General features: G+C 37.4%; 1 protein-coding gene across 4 annotated transcripts in view; it reads right to left on the reverse strand.

The window, feature by feature from the left end:
* The window catches only part of HEPACAM2 (HEPACAM family member 2), a 33,784-nt gene extending 10,456 nt beyond the window's left edge, over positions 1-23,328 (reverse strand). For all 4 annotated transcript variants that reach the window (XR_009541829.1, XM_060156085.1, XM_060156083.1 and 1 more), the window contains exons 1-3: positions 22,935-23,328; positions 17,971-18,255; positions 7,637-7,933 (exon numbers count right to left, since the gene is read on the reverse strand). Coding sequence is in view for 3 of the 4 variants with exons in the window: in XM_060156085.1 (XP_060012068.1) it covers positions 7,637-7,933; positions 17,971-18,255; positions 22,935-23,328 (976 nt within the window). In the remaining variant the exon portion in view is untranslated. The remainder of the gene's footprint in view (positions 1-7,636; positions 7,934-17,970; positions 18,256-22,934) is intronic.
* Positions 23,329-24,622: the final 1,294 nt, after the last annotated feature.

Here is a 24,622-nt window from a genome sequence, read left to right on the forward strand (position 1 = left end):
AGGCCTGAATGATTGGTTTTTAAGTTCTTTTGTTGCTCAGATATTATATGACTTGAAGCAGCCAAAGAGTTTTACATGAAGTTTATGTAAATAGGACACTATACCCAATGGTATGCTAGTAACTGAGTATCAAAAAGAATTATATGCACACATATACATACAAAAGTTATAAATTTTACTGATATGAAGGATGTGTAGCCTAATTTAGAATAATAAAATATGCAGTACTCTTTATTGTTAATTCCATATATCTAATTGATTCTCATGGAATGCTTTTGTTGATTTTTGCTGAACTCTTGCATTTTCAACCTGTGGGTGATATTCAACTATGCTTTGAAACAATTATACTTCAAATAAATGCTTGGTTACTATCCAATTCAGCAAAGAGATAGTTTACATCATAGATGAACAAGTGTATCTTCAACACGAACGCTGGCTGATATGTACTAAGATGAAAGTGAAACAACAATGACATTCATTGGAATTTCATTTAACAGTGATGTGAATGACTTCTTTGCTAAATAGGAAAATAGATTTTGAATACCGGGAGAACTCAATTTTTTTTCGCCATATGTAATGTGGCACTTTTAAATTTAATCTGTATTATCATCTCCATCTTTTAAATTTAATCTGTATTATCATCTCCATCACTTTCTTAAGTGTAACAATCAACAATTTCTCCATCACTTTCGTACGTGTAGACAATCTTATTAACTGAACAACATCCCCTGAGTTTTGAAAAGTATTTTCATTATTATTAAGTTCAAAATATTTTATAATATTCATTGTGATTTCTTATTTATCCTAGAGATTATTTAGAAGCATATTGTTTAATTTCCTCATGCCTGGGAGTTTTCTTTCTTGATTTTTTTAGTTGAATTCCACTCTATTTAGAATGCATACTCTGCTTGATATAAATCTTTTAAAATTTGTTGAGATTTAAAAAAAAATGACCATATATATAGGTGCATGCTTCTAAAGTATAAATTCAGAAGGACCCATACTCTGCTGTGGTTGTCAATAAGATAAAGGTAAATAGAATGGTCTCTTGAGACACAAGCAGTGATACAAAAGCAAAGTAATAAAGAAGAAAAAATTGTTAAGAAATACTAAATAATAAAATGGCATGATTTAAGACACAGCATATGATTTGGGCACCACTCTTATCAAGAGAATTCTCTTATTTCTTTATTTTAGATCCAATACTAAAATCAAAACTACACAATTTTCAGATATGCACAATTAAATGTATGTGCATTATATGTATATAAAACCAAATGTACATTTGTTTCCCATTTATTTGGTACAGATATATCATATCAGTAATAATGAAAATAATAAAGAAATTTAAAGTGTCATTTATAGGTACAGATAAAGAAACAGTTTCAGAGAAATGAAAATATTGGCCACAGTCAGTAAGTCCTAGAACTGGGACTGGAACATAGTTTTTTCCCTGACTGCAAATTTAACTTTTTGCTGTTGATCCATGGTCAAAGAATAGTTTTCTCCCAGGCTTTTCTTTTCTTTTTAAAAATAAATTTATTTATTTTTATTTATTTTTGGCTGCGTTGGGTCTTTGTTGCTGCGTGCAGGCTTTCTTTAGTTGTGGAGAGCAGGGGCTACTCTTCATTGCTATGCACGGGCTTCTCATTGCGGCGGCTTCTCTTGTTGTGGAGCACAGGCTCCAGGTGCAAGGGCTTCAGTAGTTGTAGCACGCGGGCTCAGTAGTTGTGGCTCGTGGGCTCTAGAGTGCAGGGTCAGTAGTTGTGGCACACGGGCTTCGTTGCTCCGTGGCATGTGGGATCCTCCCGGACCAGGGCTTGAATCTGTGTCCCTAGCATTGGCAGGCGGATTCCTAACCACTGTGCCACCAGGGAAGCCCAAGAATGGTTTTCATAATTGGCAGGTAGCCCCCAATATATTCAGTTTTTCCTCCAACCTTTTCTAACACCAGATTTGATGTGCTCTGACTCTCTCATTTCTTGATAGCCAGACTGCCTTCACTAAGATTCAATATCCCTTAGTCCCTAAAAAAAAAATTCAATGCTAATTTATTCTAGTCCAGTTTCAACAATGAACTTTACAACGAAAAATATTTTACTGTAGTGTCAGCTATTTTTTCCCCCTTAAACCTGAAAATATGCTAGTAAGTATTATTTCAGAGTATTTCTCATTCTCATTCTTATGCTGAAGTTACACTATGGCATACATCAGCTCTTTGCCAGGCACTTCCATGATTCTGAGGCCTTGTAATAGGTTTAACATACAATGACTGGATGTCTCATACTATATAAGATACATCTCCTCCCCTCTCCATTTTTACCTTTTTGTCCCTTTTATTTTGTGTTTCCTAAAATGACTGAATTTGTACATTCTGTCCTACAGAGGATCCAACTCGTTCCCTTTACCATTATTTCTTTATTTCTTCAAACTCCTTCCTTATTGCCCTCTTTCCTCTCTCTCCCTTGGCCTCTGTTAGCCCTCCATCAGAGAACCACCCTGAGGTGACCAGCACCTGTCAGCTTAAAACCCTGGCTATGGCAAAGGCCAAGTGTCTTTTCCCTGGAGAATGAAGAATAGAGATAGTCCTTTTCTCAGAAACAAATGATCTTCCCTGTTGGGCCCCCTTCTCTTCTAGAGCATCCCGGCTCTCTATGCTCAGCACTGCTTCTCTCTACCAGAACACACAAGATTTACCAGGTCCAGCATTTGAAATTCACAAAATAAAAATGCCAGCTATCTCTGGGATCAAATCAAGGGGCACAGTTGCCGTTGTGTCAGCTCTAGGCAAGTGTATTTTAGGGAGATGGATTTCTAGAACCCAACTTGAAAATAAGTCAGCAGGGAAATTCTGACCCTATTGCCACAAAGAATGTATAGGGATCCCAAGTGCAGTTCTGGATACTTGCAGGAGCCCCATTCTTCCTCCTTTCAGAGAGTTTTGTACTCTTTAGCACATAGCATGCCACTCTCCCCATTATTTAAACATGACTGACTCATTTACCAAAGCCCTAGTGCAAATGCTATTTGCCCCCTCCTTTGACAAACAAATAAAATGAAATAACATATTAAGTGCAAATATAGGCAAGAGGTGTGGTATCCATCGCAACCCTGCTGCTTGAGAGACTGCACCTAAAACAGGATAGCCGTATGCTCCAGTCAGCGTGTCTATTTCAAGATCAGAATGGAGTCCTGAGATCTCGCCCATCCAATCTGTTAGCTGATTACAGCCGCTGATTCATGTCCCTATGGAAATGAAGGTGCCCTACTGGGGAGGCACGCTATTTCCACACTCTACTATGGCCCCACCTGACAGACACCGTGGTTCTATGCTAGATGCTCATGGGATGTCACCTAACGTTTCAGGTTCTGGATGTCAGGGCTGCAGCTTATCTCAGTTGTTATATCCCATGGTCCAAGGTGAAATACACCTCCTGGAGATCTTAACCAGAGAAATTTCTAGGTAGTTAGAAGAAATCAGTAAATTTATCTTTCTGCCTAGGAGTAGTGTCATTTTCCCATTCTTTTCTTTATGAAAAGATGTGCAATAGAAATAGATATGAAAAAATTATAGATTTTGCAGAATCATGTACAAAAATATTTCTACTATAGCTAAATCTCAAACTATGGCCATGTGGCTCTTGAGAACTCTAATAGTGTATACAGTGGAATGTTTTCATTAAATGTGAACATTTGCATTCTGATCATAAACATTTTCATTTTATACATATTGCATGTCATAATAGTGATTTAGGCCCAGTTAAATTTTAAAGTAGGGACACTTGCATTCAAGGAAGTCTTTAATTAAAGTAATAAAATCATTCTTTTTCCAAAATATGAATGCTAATTTATTACTTTAATTGCTATTCTTTCCTTGAAACTTATATGCTAGCTGTTACTTTTAGTTACAGATATTTCATAATTTCTCACTAGTATGAAATTATACACGTCTGGACAAACCAGAGTATCTTTGTATATAGCATGAAGTTAGTTAAGATGATAAGAAAATACACACTATCTTGTACATATATGTGACATATCTTGTATATATGTGACATATCTTTTAGATATTGATATTCTCAGTTAAGAACATCCAGGGAGACAGTTTATACAGTGGTTAAAAAAAGGGTTTTGAATTTGGATACTATTTTATTACCAACTAGCTGTGTGAATTTGCCTATTTCCCCTGTTTTCTTTAGGATATCTCTACTAAGATACAGAAAGGTCAACTGATATCTCAAATTAGATGTGAATCATAGCCCACAGAGCTGGAAGGCACCATCTGGTCTAGTCTTACACAGGCAGGAAAACATACAGCTAATTGTCACATTCTCCAGTCTTCCTCTCCCCAACTGAAAGTCCCTAACAAAACTTTTGATTATTTCCAGACTTTGTTATTTTATTTCCATATTTGTGACCCTGGAGTCATCTTTGACTCCTTTTCCCTTTGCCTCCCACTTCTTATTGTTGAGGCTTTTTGATTGGCCACATTCTTTGCCTCATTAAAAACAAATGTTCATCTATTCCTTATAACTGGACTCTGGTTATGCCAAACACAACTTGTTTTCGAAAATATCTCAGAGGCAGGTATCTTATCCCTCTAAATTATTTCAAATTTTCCACAGATATTAATATAGGTAGCTCATCAAAGTGGATGGTCAGTAAGTGCTCAATTGATAGTTACAAGAGATGTCCATTTTTTTCACTGTAGCTTGGTGTACCCTTAATCTGCATTGCAGAGATTAATTCATTTGGAAAGCTTTAAAAAAAATCAAATACTTAAAACACATCAATAGTACTCATTTTCTTTGCTATTTGCCGCTGTTTAAGATCTGTGGACATTTGGGGACTGGAAAACAGCTCTAAAAGCCACAAAGAGGTTATGAATGTTGACAACATTGAATCCTTCTGAAAAATAAGCACCTGCTCTTCTTATTTACAATAATAACAAATGTCTGGTCTTTGTACTGGTCAAACAGGTTTTTTAGATTTTACAAAAGGTAATTATTTGATATTAAGACTGTAGCTGTCTTTGGACCTTGGTAATAAGATCTTAATCAAATATTGGGGCTTCTGATACTATGACAATATCTTGGCTAAATATTAATGGAGAAAGTTTAGGTAGTAAGAAAGGCTTCACTGCAGTATACACCTACATAGTATAGCCATGTTTTCACTTGCAGTGAGCATGAGGAACAAGTCTATGGTAACATCCAGATTGCCACAAAGTTATTTTATATACTTAATTATGGTGTGTTTCAAAATTATGTTTCAGTTAACCACTGAGGTAAAAAGCTCATTAAATCATATTAAAAATTTAGTAAAATAGAAAGCAAAGAATGCTAGCTGTTTACATACATGCCTGCCATCCATATGAAGTTGTGAGCATCTTGTTAGCAGGAATTATTTTTTTTAAATGGCATTTTCAATGTTTACCCGAGTATTTGGCCCATAATAGGTGTTAAATAATGAATGAATGAGTGCCTGATTTATATAACCCTGAACACATACATGCTTTGGGGACCTATAAAGGAAATATGTTATTAACTACTGCCTAAGTGAAGCATAATTCAGGTAAAAATTCTAGAGCTGCATCATCCAATATGGTAGCCACTAGACATATGTGGCTATTTACATTTAATTTAAAGTTAATACAGATAAAATGAAATAAAAGCTTCAGTTCCTCAGTGGCATAAACCATATTTTAAGTGCTCTAAAGTCAAATGAGGCTAGGGACTACCATACTGGATAGAGCAGACATCAAACATTTCCTTCATTGCAGAAAGTTCCACTGGATATCACTCTTCTAGAGAGTGTGGTATTTTCTTCATGTGATAAAAAACAAAATCTCACCATGCCAGTATGTAAATTCTAATGTACTGAAATGATTTTGCAAATATGAATACCCTCAACTTCATGGAGTCTTGGGAAGGCCCCACCTACCATATATTTATCAATCTGTAAATTTTTAATAGTCTTATCATTCTCAATGGCTCGTTAAGAGTTTTAAATTAAATTCAAAAGGCTATGGAGAAAAAAAAACCCACCTTAAACAAGTGGGTGTCACAGTTGTGCTTGCTAAATAATCAGATCCAAGATCCTAGCTGCCAGGTCCTGATCTGATAGGTCTGAGGTATCTTAATGAAAATACATTATTAGACCTCCCCAGGTGATTTTGATGCACATGGCCCAAAGGCCAAGTACTGCAAAATTTGGCCTAAGAATTCCAAGGATTATATTCTTGCTTTATATATTAAAGAAACATGTACTGACTCTGTCTATGTAACAGGCCCTATTCTAGGCAGCAGGGCTGTAAAGACAGAGAAAGAGAAGACACCAATGCAGAAGGTATTAATGAGCGGCGCCTTTTGCAAACTTGTTCCTCTACCAATCATAGAAACCCTGACCACCACTTCCTGTCCAAGCCTGTCCCCAGGTTGTCCCCAGGTGGAATCTGGCTTGTCTTCGTCTGCATGCAAAGAAGAGTCTAAGAAGGACTTGACAGTAGCAGTAGCAGTAGTAGCAGTAGAGGACAGAGCAAAAGAAGAAGAAGGTGGAAGCAGAGGAGAAAGCAGAAGGGGAGGAGGAAGAGGAGGAGGAGGGGAGAAAAAGGGAGAAGGGAGAAGGAGAGAAGAGAATGGGCTTGAGAGATAGAAAGAAAGGAAACTCGATGACTGGATGTTAGGCAGGGCAATAAGCAAGAGAAAAAAGTCTGGGATGGGGTTTAGCTTTCTGGCTAAGGTTGGTAGATACTAAGACCATTCATTTAAACAGGGAATACAGAAAGAATGGCAATTTGGGGGAAAAGAAGATGTTTCATTTTTGATATATTGAAACAGTATGCTGCCTCTGGCACTTGAAAGTAGAGACATTTAGAAGGTAACTGGGAATACAGTTTTAGATCTTTAAAGATAAAGATTTGGGATGTACCAGTGTCACATGAAACCACGGGAGTGAATGAAATCATACAGAAGAATGAAATCATACTGTAGAGAGAAAAGAGAAGGCTCAGAAAGTTGGGAATTTGGTGGACATAAATATTTTAGACAGTGATTCTTAACTACTTGGATTGATGACCTTTCTGAAAATCAGATGACTTCTAGAAAATGCCAAATTTCACAGACTTACAAAATTGTGTAGTTTCCAAGGTGTTGAGACCCCTATTGTGAACACCCACAGATTTCAGATTTCAGGTTTTAAATGGTGAAAGAAGAAGGGAAGCCTGTGAAGGACAGTGAGAAGGGAGCCAGATAGGAAAACCAGATTTCATGGAGATGTATTCATCTGACCTAATGCAACAGTAGATATAAAACTTTTAAATGAATAACCTCTTCTCTTATATTCCTGTTTGTAAAATCAGGAAAGCAAGAATATACATTTAGAAGTAATTTATTGAATTCCCTTTTTCTTTATAGCCCCTCGGAGCTAGCAATTGAATTCTCTCTCCATTATTCTTTGGGTTTTCTTTCTTTGACTCTTAGAAACCATGGCTTAGTTAACTCAGGAAAGAGTTTCTTAGAGTATATGAACAATCCCACAATGATATTCTCTTCCACACAGGTATAAAATAGGAGTAGAGGAAGGCTATCGTGCATTTGTGTTTCATTGGGATCCCTGCCTTTTACATCACACTCACCTACAGAAGTGATGATGATGGTGAAATGAGTTTCGTCTTGCCTTCCAGTTACATTGTTGTAAGCACAGCACACATAGTCAGTTGTCTTCTGGGCTATTTTCTCAGATGCAACTTCCAAGCGAGGCCCGTGCTTAATGACATATGTGACATTGTCTGTCCTCCGGATCCAGGAGTAGGTGTTGGGAGGATAAGAATCAGCAGAACAATCAAACAAGATCGCTTCTCCAATATCCACAGTGAACACTTCCCCTACTTTTAGCCCTTTATCAGAATTAACTTGAAGTCCATAAGGTCCATCTACATTAATTGAAAAAAGAAATAAAGGGGTGACATAAATAATTACAACATAGTTTTTGAGTTTGGGAGAGCTTAGCAGCATTTTATTTTCCATGAAAGTCCTCATGTTAAACGTGGGCCGATAGATCTTCATTTAGACTCCCAGTAAATGATAAAGACCTAAAAGTGTTTTATTCTGGTATCCATGGAAATGGAAATAATTTGAGATGTGATTGAACTTATCTGAAATAGTGTAAGCCCTAAAACTTAGGATATAATTTTATAGACACTGTTATCATGATTGTGGTGCTAAGCTTTCGAGTCATGTATAGATAAATCTGCAATCTTGTTAGACAAATTCCATTTTTCTGAAACTGCAGTTGTACTTAAAAGCATTTAAAAAATAGATTATGGCCACTATTTTCTCTTTGACAACCTTTCTTTGAGTATTATCTACTTTTCTTCTAAGGGCTGGGACAGTTCATGCAAATATTTATGTTACACAGTTTCACGTGGAACATCACATGGAACAAAAATTTGTGTAAAAAGATATAGGAGTATTCCATACTTTCATGACATTTTAAGAGTTTAAAGAATTAAAAAAATTCCTCCCACAAGCTAAGCATAGATTCCATTTGGAAAAAATACATCTTCATTATCATCAACAAATATTCATTGATCATCAATAAACTACTTAATCATGGATATCCCCTGGTATTTTTCCTTACACTGCAATGTTCCTGTAGCAGCTTGCTATTTCTATGGCACAAGATTGCCTGCAGATAAAGACACATTTCCCACTGATTTCTTCAGAGAACATATAAAAAGAGATTTAAAAAATATTCCCCAGCTAGATAGGTCTCTCTCATTCGTATATATCCTGACTTATATTCTAAAAACTTTAAGGTTTAGGCATTATTGTGCTCATTTTTCAGCTGACGATAACCAATATTTGTTGGATATTCACCATCTGAAGACACTTTAAGTACTTATGCAGACAACCACATTTAATCTTTAAAGCAACCGCATAAGGTAAATGTTATTATTCCCATTATAACATGAAGGAAGAGATATTTAAAAAATTAATTTTCCCATGGTCACATAGCTATTAAATGGCAGCTCTGGGACTATAAAATATATGTATTTAATTATTCATATTACCTCTCCAAAAAAACTGTTAAGTGGTATAAACTTTCTATATCAAAATAATTTCTGGTTTTCTAACTGTATTATTTGTTCTACAATAAATTACTGTCTAATTATACATTAATTCTGTACTCAGTTAATCAAGTAATCAATCAAAAAATACTTGTTTGAGAGATACTAAGTGTTACATAATATATTTAATATGTGAGAGATAAAAAATGTGTAAGAGATAAAAAATGTGTAAGACACAGTTCCTATTCTCAAGGAATTTATAAACTGGATAAGGCTATGGATGGATTGCTCATAAATAACCTAATCTCAAAGGTGCTGATTTAAAAAAAAGTAACGACTGTTCATCTCTCATTGTGTGGAATAATATAATGTAGTGATTAGACAGTAGGATAATGAGGTTAAATCCCGATTTTGTCAATGATTAGTAAAGTGTTCTTCAAAAGTCATTTAAACTTCTGGGGTCTCACTTTCCTCACCTTTACTATAAAAAGATTGATTAGATGACTGGTTGCCAATTGTGCTACCTTTGAAACACCATGATTCATGCCATGCTAAAGTTATTTTGGATACTGGCAAGCCAACCCCAAATTTGCAGATTCCCAGAATGGTTCTCCATTATGTGAGCATATTCTGACCAATCTACCATTGGAGAGACAAATTTCCCAAGATACAACAGAAACTGAAGGTGCAAAACAATAAATTATATTTAGCTAGAGGACATACACTTTACACATATTTACTTCCTAAAGACACAGAGGCATCTGAAGGAACCCTGTAGATTTATACTAATATGTATACATGAGATGATCCTGCTTTCAGAAAGCAAACATAGAAGTACCTTCAAATTCGAAGTAATCAGGAACTGGAGATGGAGCATTAAAGTGAAGAGAAATGAATGCCTCTTTCCTGTGACTGAACTAGAACCCTGTCATACTGTTTTCTCATTTCAGGCTGTGATACGGTCTCGGGGAAAACCTCTGCTTTAGAACTGTTTGTTGTAAAATAAAACACTCTTATTCTGAATTCCACTGAATAATATTGTGTAATGGGAATGAAAAGTTGTTTTCACTCATTCAACCAAAATCAATATTGAGATGCTACTGTGTGTGCATGATACTGTTCTAGGCATTGTGAGGAGACCTGAGGTGTCGTATACTGGTTCCTGTTGCTATTATCTCAGACCCAGTGCAGCAGCAGGGTTCCCTCAAGTTGTCAGCATTGATAGAACATTAGGGAAGCAAAGGCCACCGACTGGTGGGCACTGGTTATGGTTCCCATAGTAGGAAACCAATGGGAGGAATCAACAGAGGTTTAGAGCAGCAAAAGCCCCGAGTCTGTCACAAAGGTTAAAGTCTGAGAGCAGAGAGGCAGGCTTGAAAAGGAAGAGAAGTGTGGTCATTCAGTATTTTCTGTCTTCCCACTTGTTTTCAGGGTTTATAGAATGTGAGTATAAAAACAAATTGTTTGACAATTTAACACACATAAAAATGAGAAATACTGCTTTCAAAGTGTGCTGACATTACTCAAAACTTTTTGGGGAACTTCCCATTTGGGATTGCTTTAGGACCTTGCAACATAATGGAATATTCTCAAAAGTAGTAATTCTTCCATTTTGGAGAGTGGGTTCCATTTGCAGAGAAAGCCCACAGTAATTTAGAGCCAAGGCTGGTGAATAAGGTTGATTATCTAATGTAATGATCACTCTAGTTTAAAATAAAACATGTTTTTAAAGAAAGGAATCTGATTGTCTTAGTTCCTCTTCCCTATACTCATGTTTATTTTGATTTTGCTACTTCCTCATTTATTGGGTTTCACGATTGGCATAATATTTTCTCTCCTGTCTGCTTAATTATATGCTATATGTGGCTCTTCGGAGTCAGCATCAAATATCTCAAACTCCCCCAGCCACCACACAAGCACCTCTTCCAGTTCCTGGAACCTAACACCTTGAAGAATTTAAGTTCCTTGCTTCTGACATGATTTCTTAAAATGTAGCATATTTTATCTGATTTTATAAGAAATACATGTTCACTGCAGAAAATCATAAAATTCCAGAGAAGGATGAAGATGAAAACTCACTTGTTTTCATCTCAGAGAATGAATATCCATATTTCAGTATATGATCTTTAAGCCTTTTTTCTCTACCTCTCCCTCTCCCTCCCTCTCTCTCTCTCTCTCTCTCTCTCACACACACACACAGATTGATCTATCATCTATCTACTTATCATCTATCTATCATCTATCATCTATCTATCTGTCTATCACACTCTACCTACAGCTTACAATATGTTTTCTTCTTCCTATACTATGATGTTATTTCCTTCTCATTAGCACATCAGGCTGACCATCCTTTACTTTGAAGTGCAGTCTAGTATATTATTCATGGGAATGAGCAATCCAATTGAAGACATTTGGAGTGATTCAACCAGTGTGGCCTCTGACATTGAAGATGAAAGCAGAAGGATAATTCTATTTTGACTGTGGTTCAGTTTCTTGCCCTTGGCAGAGAACTCCCAATAGAAGTGAACCCTTTGCCTCAGGAATGGCTGTTTACTGAGTGACTTGTAAAATACATATCATCTGTTCTCTTTAACAATTTATGGCTGGGCAGGAACAGTACCTAAATTTCCATCATGATGCTGTCTGCCACCCTGCTTGGGAGCAGATGGTAAGTATTTACTGTGAATGACCTTTTTTTCTTTAATTTTTATCACTTAGAGCACTTCCCTGCAGCAGTGCCATATGTTGCACACAAAATGCATCAGTTACTGGGTTATTATTTACAACAGAGCTGGAAGGCATACACATTTCATGAACTGCAAGTAGCTACTAGCCTGAATTACTGGCTTGACATTGTATTCCACCAAGGCCAATACCAGGTTATGACATCATAACCTCATAAATATCTAGTCACTCTTGATTTTGTTATACTTTTTCTGCCAAAATAAAAAATAATTCCTGCTTTCATGAAGAAAATTGTCATAGAAACAGCGCCTTAAGAAAATAGAAAAGGTGATTCATGCTGAAATTCTCAATGATGATGTGGTCCTCTACGGGGGAATATTGGAATATAACATTTACTACATTACTGAGGAACTTTGCTAAAGGTCAGAAAAAACAAAAACAAAGCAAAACATAACAATGAAGGGCCAGAGCACTATAACTAAGAAGCTGTTATAATGGGAATTTAGCCTTCCTACAGCTTCATCAAGTAACACTTAAATCTGAAAGGGATATGAAGAAAGATAATCTGGTCCATTTTAGGCAAATTCAAGAAACCCCTACTGAATTCTTAATCTGTGTCAAGTATTGCCTTAGGGATACAGAGATGAATAACACGGAGCTCCTATTTTGGCCTGAGGTGCTTACGAGTGGAAGAGACTAAAGGAAACATAATGCAGTGAGTTCCAGGGGAGAGATGTGTGTGGGGTGCTGCAGGAGCACAGCAAACCTCTTAGTGACACTGAAGACCTGAGACCAGGGTGGGGGCAGGTAAGCCTTTCTGGAGAAGATGATATTGTGAAGGAAAAGGAGGGTATAACTAGGTGAAGAAAGAGAAGTGGGAACATCAACTAAGGCACATATTCTCAGTTTGCATGGAATAATAAAGATTGAAAGCATGTTGATGCTGTATCAATAGAGTAAATGACAGTTCTTCAGATTACATATTTTATTTAATTCTTGTAACCCCAAACCCAAACCAAAACCAACAAAACAAAAACAAACAACAAAATGGCTAAAACTGTGACAGTAAAAAAAAATAATGAATCTGGGTTGTGTTTCTGTATGTTACATGGGTAAAAACTGCTTAGCACAAACAAGACCATGATGTTTGATTTCTGAATCAAATCAAACCATAAGTGAATGAGTGAATAAATGAATTAGTGAATAAGATCAATAAGATGAGATGTTGATCAAGTGAAGGTCCTTGCATTTGAATGCAAAAATAATCAAGAAAATAAATTATTAATATTCTATTCAGAATTACCACAGAGTAAGAGTAAAAAATCTTAAATCATCTAGATAATTAATCTTTACAATGTGGAAATGGAACCCACATTGTAAAATTTTCCAAGTGTTCTTCTTTCTACTACCTGTCATTAGTCTTTACTCATGACAGGTGTTTCTCTGTGAGATTTCCATAGACTATGCCTAAAAGAGTGCAAAGAAGAAAGTTCAGTCTGTAAATAGAAGATATGTCCTGTAAAATCTGAACTGATTCAGATGGGGATATTCTAATTCTTTCAAATAACACAGGAAAGGAAAGAGGATTTAGGAGTTTAAAGCATAATATTTAACATTTACAGGTGTGATTATGGTTTTCCCCCCATTTTAATACTTTACACACTGTGTATCACCATATTCTGTGATAATCATAAGATTAGGGCATGAACTTGCACATGTTGAAAGAAAGATCTTATTTTCACTTTGCCAGATAAAACTAAACTATATAGCAAAGCAAAAGTGTATTTCAAGATGCAAATGATACTTTCATGTACCTGTAATTGCTTATGCAATTTCCCCCAGGAATTTTTCATTTACATCTATGGCTAGAGCTTAAAGATAGGTAAATAGATGGTGAGATAAATAGATAATAATAAGAATTCATGTAAAGAAAATATTTTCATGTAGAAAAATAAAATGTGGTAAATAATGGTAACGTCTGGGGAAGAAAGTTCTTTTCAAAGTATTCTTTCAGTTTTCTCTTTGCAGGTATCTTCTAAATTACCCAGGCTTTCCACAACTTCTTGCTGTCATGTTGCCAATTATGTAAGCATAGTTTGGGCTCCAAGGGAAAAAAAAAGAAAAAAAAAGAGGAAAAGCAAAAGAGCGAACATTATTGAGTTTTTCCTATGTGCCACTTGCTGCCTTCTTTACACATAAAATCTCACTTAATCCTCCCCATCCCTCTAGAGATAGGTATTAGCCTTACACCGAGACAGTGCAGATAAGGAGATGAGGAAACTGACGTACAGGGTGACGATGGCAGTCTGAATGGACAGCTTAGGCTCATAACACCGTGCTATCCACTACACTCTCCAAAGGACACGATATTTACTAGAGTCCATGGTTGAAACAAAATAAAATCAGGTTTTCTTCAGTGGACAAAGAATGCTCCAACACAATCTTACTTCTGCTCTTACCACATTGAATGCTGGTTCCTCCAAATTAATATTCAGTAGATGATATCTGGCTGGTTTAATATCATGTTTTGCATTTTGTACGTTTTCTATGTGAATGTAAACCATTTAGACCAAATAATAAAGAACAATGTAAGGATGTGTCTATATAGCCCTAGATTCGATTCCATTTGTCTGCTCACATTTTCTTTCACTGTGTTCAAGTACCTTGAATGCTTAGGTCTGTGCTACCTGGAGTTGAATGGAAGTTTTAATTCATGTCAGAATAATCTTATTCAGTCAAGAATATGCCTACATGTATAATAGATGGTGCCAAATCTAAATTTTTCACTCCAATTCAATGCTAGTCGTGCAGAGAGTCACAGTTTACACTTCGTAAATCTATTTCTCTGCCTTGTGCTTTAAGGCAGACAGAATCTTTTCACAATATAACTAATGATTGTAATAAATCTTATATAAGTTGCTTCTAGTGAGTGGTGTTTTGGTATTTTTTGGTGAAAAACTGTAATTTCCTTCTTCTCTGGCAATCTTTAAGATAATTTCCTCTGTTTCTGTTTCTCTGTTCATCTTTGAGACACTGAATTCTGAACTAGGTTGGACTAGCAGTTAATCCTCTTTGAGTTCCCCTACACCAAAGGTGAATTACACAATCAATGTATGAAGTTTTTTCTATTTCTGTGTGAACAATATTTTTCAGAAAAAAATGCTTTCATATTGCTCTTAGACATGTTTAATCACTGTATGGAGTTCAAAATTGGTAACGTTTTTCTCTATATTATAGGTTAATAAAATATATCCTACCTTCCTTTTTCCCTTTCCTATAAACACTCTTTCTATAATTGCATGACATTTGTGATCCATTTTGAAAAATGTGATCTCTTGACAAACATTTCTTGATTTAGTCTAGAATATGTGTGTATTTATTTATAAAACATTCTGTAGTCTTTTAAAAAATTTGAACATTTGCTTTAAAAATAATTTTCCTCATTGTTTACCAAGTAATGCCTGGCATTCGAAGTTCCCCCTAATCTGACTCAAATATACAGGTATCCTCTGATTTCAAAAACTTTGCATTACGCCACTTGGCTTTTATGAAAGACCTACATTAGTACCTGTTTTAGCTGACTGAAAGAAATCTGAAGAGGATTTTTGCTTTCACAAAAAAGATGAAAAGCAAAAATTGGCGTTCAGTGTTTGTTTTGCAGGAGCCGTTTTAGAGGCAGTGGGCACCCCAGAGGCGAAAGTGGCGCCACCAAGCCCCTTCCCGGGGAACTAAACTCAGTATCTCCGTATGAAGGCTCCATAGCTTTGAACTGCGTCTGTGAGCAACTGTGCTTTATTTTGATTTATTTTGTGCATCCATTAGCAAGACATGTCATAAGGCAACTGCTTATTCACTTTATACCATTTCGGTTTACACAAGGTTTCATAGGAACGCTCTACTTTCTGATGGAAGGGAGTGGGGAACCTCTATCTATTCCTCATTGTATCCTACGCTCTAGCCAAACTGGACCATTTGCCAAATACTTTGACCTCTGCTTAGTGTCTGTGTCTGCTGTCCCTATTGTGTGAAATGTTTTTTACAGACATTGCCCCTTGCCCCATTCATACCCATTGTTCAAGGTCCATCTCAAATGTTACTTTCTATAATAAGCCTTCTCTCCAGCTAGAAGTAATGTTTTCATCTCTGAATTCCCATAGACTCATAATATTATAGTAATAATAATGGCCAACAGTTATATAGTATATACTATGGGCCAATCACTGTTCTAAGCAATTTACGTAAAGTAACAGATTTAATCCAAACAATAACTCTGTGAAGTAGGTACTATCATTATCATCATTATATGGTTGAAGAAACTGAGGCACAAGAGAGGTAAGGCAGTAGGAGCAGGATTTCTGGCTCCAGAGTTCTGGAGCTATACTCCTTTGTATACATTCCTATGGTATCTAAGACATTCTCATACATTTCACTGTCACATTTTCTTACTTCTGCTAAAATATAGGATAGCTTCCAGTTTTAAGATTCAATGGTTCTATTTTTATCTTAATTTTGCTTAATTAAACAAATGTTATTGTATAACTGTGTCATACCACTGTACTCCACTTCCCAGAAGTTGCTTTTCCTGCCACAATTCTGTGGCTCGGTTTTATTGTTAAGCTTTATCTAGTTGAAAAAACCTACATATGCTTTTTTCCAAAGAGTTAATAACACACTTCCTCAAGAAGACTATCAATTTTCTATTGAAGAAAATAGAATACAGATGTATCAATAATACAAACAGTTTCCATTTACTGAATGCTTGCTTGGTGTCATCTACTGACTATTCTTCAGAGAGGACTGATTTCATTTAATGTGGTGAGGTAGTTTTAACCATCTCCATTTTACAGATGAGGCTCAGAAAAGTCAAGGGATTTCTTAAAGTCACATAGGTAGTGACAGAACCCATTTCCCACGTAGGTCTACCTCCTAAGCACCTAAACACTAGGTTTTAGGGCCTTTCTGAGCATTATGCAGATATATTTGATGAGTGAGTAGATACATTTACAAGGCTTAATTTTACCCTTGTGATTCAACCAGCTGAAACCTCCACCCTCATGCCACATAGTGAGAAGTTTTCCTTTGCCATGCCTTATTTATTTTGTTATACTGCTGTTGTGGCCACGCACTAAGCTATAATGGTAACTGATCAGATGACTTCCCAATGTGATAAGCCATTGGTTCAACTAGGGGAGATTTTGCACACACCAGTCCCTCTCCCCCACACTCAGGGGACATATGGCAACGTCCAGAGACATTTTTAGTTGTCACAACTTGAGGGGAGGGTGCTACTGGTATGTAGTGGGTAGGGGCCATGGATGCTATTAAACATCCTATAATGCATAGGACAACCCCCCACAACAAAGAGTTGTCCAGCCAAAATGTCATTAGTGTGGAGGTTGAGAAACCTTGTGAGAAGCTGAAATTAGAATGCAATGTTAAACATATTGGAGGTGGTGCTATGGAGCAGAGGGGATGGGGAAAAATAAGACAATTAAGAGAGAGAAATCTTGCTTGGGTTGATGATGATAATATGACATGAACTGAAAAGTTTGGTGAACTTAACTTGTACATGAGATTAAACAAAAATAACGATAGCAACTACATCAACAGAAAAAAGAACCAGAGAGAATTGAAAGCCAAAATAATTACGGATTCCCTGGGAAGCTGAATAGCTTACTGCAGAATAATTATGCTTTCTCTGTGATCCTCTCTGCACCCTGCCTCTAGAAGTGGAGCTGAGAAAATGGGCAGAGAGAACAGCCACGCCTTGGGCCGCATTTCCTATGCATAACCCGGGAACATTCTTTCTCCCTGTAGTCAGCTCCAGAGCACATCCCTCTCCCATTTTATGATGAACAGCTCTTCCTCCACGGGGGTGAATAAATCAGTGTCTTCTGCATGGTTCTGGGTTTGAAATTGAGGTTCCTACTTTCCACTAGAATTAAGGTCACACATGCACTGAGTCAGAGAATGTATCCAAAAAGGCCCCTGGCCAATATCTCAACTTGATTTTCAAGAAACAGGGTTGTACAAGTAACTATATTTCATGACAAGACAGTACCTAGGAAGTATAATTGCACCTAGTACTACATTACAATGATGGTGAAAACCAAATGACATCTGGTGTCAACATCTGGTGATGTTCTCTGTGACTCCTCTCATGAAAAATTCCCAGAAGAAAACTCATGTGTATGTATATATTTTAAAAAACTTACAATATATGGTAGGCATAATGATGGCACTTTCCATCTCACTGATAGGGTTCTTCACCAGACAACTGTAATTCCCAATGTCTTCTTTGGTCACTGGAACAATATGAAGGCTGTTGTTTTGGAGAGAAAAGGAGTTGGTGGAGCTGGTGTGGACAGGCCTCCCATTTTTTAGCCACTGGTAAGCCAGCCGGGTGCCCCCTTCCACGAGGCATGTCAGGGTCATGTTCCCCACATACTCCACAGCCCCAGAGGAAGGCTGAGTCTGCACCACTGGTTTCGTGACAGGATCTGCAACATCAGAACAGATAGAAATGATTTTTGCCACCACAGAATTATAATAAAAGTCTATGAGGTCTTTCAAATATTAAATCCTAGGAAAATGATTCCAACGTTTTGCACTTTATAAATGTAGACAGTTCAGGAAGTAATTAAAGAAGAAAATAAAAAAGTCATGGCAAACACAAAATGATATAAAAATATCATTTATAGCAGAAATAACTGAGTCTAGAAGTTACTCTTCAAGGATTTTCTAATGGAAACCTTTACTTTATAGATAATGCAGTTAGTGGTAGAGAATATCGGCTTCCTATTTCCTGTTCATTGTGCTTTCCCCCGACACCATAAGGGTGTACTCTCACAAGCAAAGTTTACGTAGTTATTCCCCTCTCTTGATTTGTCCTAATATCCCAAGAGCAGCTGGCAGGGATACATGTGGTGAGCGCAAATTCCTACCCACCCATCTGCAAAACACAAAGCTCAGATATATTATACTTTGGGGGGATTGAGAGAAAGTTTTAAAGAATCACATTTGCACCATTTACTTTTCCTTCTATGTAAGTGAACTAATTACATGTTTTAATTACTGTGCATTTATATTGCAGCGTTATGTTAGTCACTGAACCATGTTAGTCACTGTACCATGTTAGTCACTTTAACGAACGAAAGCCTAAAATAATCTCCTTCTATGCATGATTACAGGACACACAGAGAATGAGATGATATATAAGTAACAGAAAATTGGCTCCAATGTTTAGCTTTCAATTTCCTATCAAACTTTTAATTGGGGTTGAGATAAAACCATGTACATATGGTCACCTTATCTTTGATAAAGGAGGTAAGAATATACAACGGAGAAAAGACAGACTCTTCAATAAGTGGTGCTGGGAAAACTAGACAGCTACATGTAAAAGAATGAAATTAGAACGCTCCCTAACACCATACACAAAAGTAAACTCAAAATGGATTAAAGACCTAAATGTAAGGCCAGACACTATAAAACTCTTAGAGGAAAACATAGGCAGAATACTCCATGACATAAATCCAGCAAGATCCTTTTTGACCCACTTCCTAGAGAAAGGGAAATAAAAACAAAAATAAACAAATGGGACCTAATGAAACTTAAAAGCTTTTGCAAAGCAAAGGAAACCATAAACAAGAAGAAAAGACAACCCTTAGAATGGGAGAAAATATTTGCAAATGAAGCAACTGACAAAGGATTAATCTCCAAAATATACAAGCAGCTCATGCAGCTCAATATCAAAAAACAAACAACCCAATCCAAAAATGGGCAGAAGACCTAAATAGACATTTCTCCAAAGAAGATATACAGATTGCCAACAAACACATGAAAGGATGCTCGACATCACTAATCATTACAGAAATGCAAGTCAAAACTACAATGAGGTATCACCTAACACGGGTCAGAATGGCCATCATTAAAAAATCTACAAACAATAAATGCTGGAGAGGGTATGGAGAAAAAGGAACCCTCTTGCACCGTTTGTGGGAATGTAAATTGATACAGCCACTATGGAGAACAGCATGGAGGTTCCTCAAAAAACTAAAAATAGAACTACCATACGACCCAGCAATCCCACTACTGGGCATATACCCTGAGAAAACCATAATTCAAAAAGTGACATGTACCACAATGTTCACTGCAGCTCTATTTACAATACCAGGACATGGAAGCAACCCAAGTATCCATTGACAGATGAATGGATAAAGAAGATGTGGCACATATATACAATGGAATATTACTCGGCCATAAAAAGAAATGAAACTGAGTTATTTGTAGCTAGGTGGATGGACCTAGAGACTGTCATACAGAGTGAAGTAAGTCAGAAAGAGAAAAACAAATACTGTATGCTAACACATATATATGGAATCTAAAAAAAAAAAAAATGGTTCTGAAGAACCTAGGGGCAGGACAGGAATAAAGACGCAGACATAGAGAATGGACTTGAGGACATGGGGAGGGGGAAGGGTAAGCTGGGATGAAGTGAGAGAGTAGCATGGACGTATATACACTACCAAATGTAAAATAGATAGCTAGTGGGAAGGAGCCGCATAGCACAGGGAGATCAGGTCGGTGCTTTTCGTCCACCTAGAGGGGTGGGATAGGGAGGCGGGAGGGAGACGCGAGAGGGAAGAGATATGGGGATGTATGTATATGTTAGCTGATTCACTTTGTTATAAAGCAGAAACTAACACACCATTGTAAAGCAATTATACTCCAATAAAGATGTTAAAAAAAACAACAATAGCTTTTAATTGGGGTTGATGCATCTTCTCAGGTAAATTTGTCTTGACTCAGGTTCACATTTTTTTTACACTGGAAAATGTGCATTAGAGCACAAACAGATCCAATCCTTCTGCCCAGAGAAGACAGGAAAAAATGAAAGATAAGGAGAAAAGAGGTTGAAAGGTAACTTGCAGGGGTGCTGAGTAGTTCTGAAGGCTCCAGCCTTTCTCAAGATGGGTGCAATCAAGTGGTCCGCTCAATTTAACCCTTTATATTCCCTGGCAAGAACAAAGGGTTTGGAACAGCTTTTGTTTACATTATTATGATTTAAAAAGAAAAATGAATTGGTACATTTTATTATGTAGAAAAAGCTTATATTTCAAATGTGCCCATGCATGGAAATACATGTGGTATGGAATAAGTCAAATAGATGATGTTGAAGGTCTCATATGGGAGAGCCAGTTATTAGAATTGACGTTGGTACTGTGATCATACACTTGCATTTAACAGTGTATCTCAGATATGGAAGTTTCCTAAGAAGATTTTTTACACAGGCCCTAAACCCCTATCAAGACCTTTTTGTTGCAGGGGGAAGGCACAATATAGGAGTAGGTTAATAAGAAGTACAAACTACTATGTATAAAATAAATAAGTTACAAGGGTATATTGTACAGCACAGGGAACAGATTCAATATTTTATAATAACTGTAAATGGAGTATAATCTATAAAATTTTTGAATCACTGTATTGTATACCTGTAATTAATATAATATTGTAAATCAACTATACCTCAATAAAAAATTTTTTAGAAAGAACTTTTGGCTGCATGTCCATAAACAGATCCAACTGTACTACATATTAACAAGTAATGGATGTTCTATTAAAAGTTTGGAAGGAGAGACGAGATACTACCCAGGAGAATTTCATGAAAATATGAAAATGTCCTCCTTTTCTCTCCCCAAAGTTGTTCTCTAGGCATCTGCTGCCACATCCTGTGTCTTTGTTCCCCTGCAAGCTCTCCAGTTTCCACTCATTTACTGTGCACATATTTACTGAGTGTCTACAAATGGCCTGCATCGGGGTTTAGGCAGTGAGGAAAAAGCAGCAAATACAAAGCCTGCTCCCATGGACCTTGTATTCTAGGCAAGGAAGAGAAACAATAAAAAAATAAAAATATACAATACATCCAGTGTTAGGAATGGAATAAATCAGAACTCAAGATAAAGAGTAACTCTCTCTCTCTCTGTATACTTTACATAAGGTGGTCAGGAAAGCCTTTACAGATAAAGTGACACTTTGGCTGAGACCGAAAGGAAATAGGGGATAGTGCCATTACCTAGGAGAAGAGCAACCTAGGTAGAGTGAACAGTCAAGTACAAAGGCCCTGAGGTGTGAGTGTGTTTGGCCTGTTCTAGGAAGAGCGAGGAGGCCAGTGTGGTCAGAACAGAGTGAGTGAGGGGAAGAGAGGTGGGAAGGGGTCAGAGAGGTACTGGGTATGTTGGGGGGGTCTCACTGGGCCTTGTGGGACATCGCTAGCACTTTGGCTTTGATTGTGAGTAAGACAGGAAGCTATGGGAGGATTCTGAGCTGCAGAAGGCAGGGGTAGAAACGGGGATAGTGGACCAGGCTGTTAGGACAGTTCAGGCCAGAGCTGATGGTGGGGTCGAGTGGGTCGGTAGTGGGTGTGGTGAGAAGTGACTCACTTCTGTCCATATCTTGAAGGTAAAGATGCCAGGATTAACTTGTGGACTGGATGTGGGGTGTGAGAGAAAGAGGGAGTCAAGGGTGATGGCAAGGTTTTGTCCTAAGCAACTGATGGAATGAAGTTGCTATTTGCTAAAACAGAGGAATATTGTTAAATAGACAGGTTTAGGGGGGAAAAATCAGAAGTTGGGCTTTGGGTGTAGTATATTTAAGGTATGCTGCTTACATACCTCAATAAGGAAAATAAATGTCTGAAAGTTGGCTGAACCCCACTCTCCCTCAGAGGACATGCCTAGCAAATTCTATTGTTGCTTAAGTATGGTCACTGAGCAAGTTTCATCCTCCCCAGTGTACCAAAATAAAAAAAAAATTCTTTATGTGACAAAAATGGGGCGCTTCCCAGGGTACATTCTGTTAATGAGAAATAAAATTTTCTCTGCCTCATTATATCAGCAACTTTATACTTGATAGTTTCCAGGCAAACAAATAATATGTTTTCCTTACTGCTTGATTACCTTTAGCTGGGCACTGCGCATATACTTTACATGCATGTCTTATTTAATCCTCAGAAAGCCTCATGAGGTGGATAATGTCATTCATGCCATGAGACACTGAGGCTCTGAGGGTTAATTTGCCCAAAGTTGCAGAGCCAGGACCTAAAGCCCAGGTAGTCTAATCTCCTGAGCCATTGCTAACTGCTGTGCTACTCAGCTGCCCATGTCACTTATAGCAGACTTACCATCAACGGTAACTTGAATCTTCTGACTAGCTGACACAGTTCCATTTCCCTGAATGTTGACCTTCACGATGTAATTGCCTTCATCAGTGAACTGCAATGGGTTGATGAGCAGGGAGGCATTGGGTGGCATCATGGTGAATTTGTGTTGGTATTCCAAGTCGGGAACCACAGACTTGTTCACAGAGCCCAGTAAGTATTTGGGCATCGTGTGGGGTCTCTCAAACAGCCATATGATCTGGATGTCTGAAGCCGGAGTGTGGAATCCATAGTGTACGGGGAGGTAGAGAGCCTGACCCCTGATGCCATGGACTATGTGTGATGGCACGGCCACCTTCAGCCCGGAACAAGCACCTGCTATGAAGGAAAGGAAAGTTGTAAAGACCCTGAACCACATTTCACAATCTAAAGGGGAAATACAGAGAGAACCTGATCGGGCGATAATCCTTTTCAAAGAAGAGAGGCTTCTAGGTACTGACTCTTCTAGTACCGGTTACCTGTAGAGGTAAATATTTGTCTCTGAAACCTGCATTTTAAAAACTCCCCACAAAGACTGTTGATTGCATGACCTCTTTAAAGGCAAGATGAAAAGGAAAAGCAGAAGTTATTATCTCTAACTGTTGAAGAATAATGGGAAAAGGAGAACTGGGAAAGATTATTAGTTCTAAAGTCCAATGAAACCTTTTAAAAAATTTGAAATTGTGACTGATTAATGTCTGAGTCATATCATATCCTAATCAAACTATGTGGTTGAGGGGCTACTTCCTCCTGAGAATCTTCCTCCACAGTCTTCTGAAATGGCTTAACAGTCCATAATTGGAAGTTTTTCCTTTTAGCTGAAGCCTTGCCAAATGCAAATATCCTAAGGAGAACGGCATTAAACTATGACCAGTTGTGATTGGTTATTCCTGCTCAGAAGCAGGGATCTGGTTGGTGTGTTTGAGCCACAGCAAGAGGCAGGAGCAGGTGGAGAAGAGTGGAGTGTAGTGAGACAGGAGGCCAGCAAGGTGGCTGGGCCAGACCAGGGAGTGCCTTAGGATCATGGCAAACACTCTGGCAATTTTACTTTGAGTGAGATGGGAACACAGCTGGATTTCTGTGAGCAAGACGGATAGAGGTCTTTCTTCTTATTTTTTTAGGTGTGCTCTAGCTGCCGTGAGAACTGACTGAAATAGGGGAAAGAGCAGGAGCAGGGTGACCACTTAGGAGATGACTGCAGTAAAGTAGGCAAGAGATGACTGTGCTGTAGATAAGGGTGCTAGTAAAAGATATTGTGAGAAAAGCCCGGTGGTGCTAACAGGATTTGATGACACATTGCGGGTGGGATACAAGAAACAAAGATGAGCCAAGAATGATTCTAAGGTTGTTGACCTGATCAACTGGAAGAAAGGAGTCGTCATTTATTAATGGGCAACTAATCAATTAATCATGGGGAATACTGTGGGAGACATTTTTGTGGAAAGATTGGGAGTCAGCTTTGGACATGTTCATTTTAGATGCCCATTAGAAATCTAAGAGGCAAGGTTTCTTCGTAGTTTCTGGCACCTGGAGATTTCCCCTTCTTTACCTTGAGCTATATATTGTTTTATTTTATCTAGCATATATATATATATATATTTACAATTGAGAAGAGAGTTCTCCTTAGCTCAGGTTACCATGTAGCTACCATTTTCTACCATTTTGATTAGAAT

Source organism: Lagenorhynchus albirostris, chromosome 8 (genome assembly GCF_949774975.1).
Source record: "Lagenorhynchus albirostris chromosome 8, mLagAlb1.1, whole genome shotgun sequence".
Lineage (NCBI taxonomy): Eukaryota > Metazoa > Chordata > Mammalia > Artiodactyla > Delphinidae > Lagenorhynchus > Lagenorhynchus albirostris.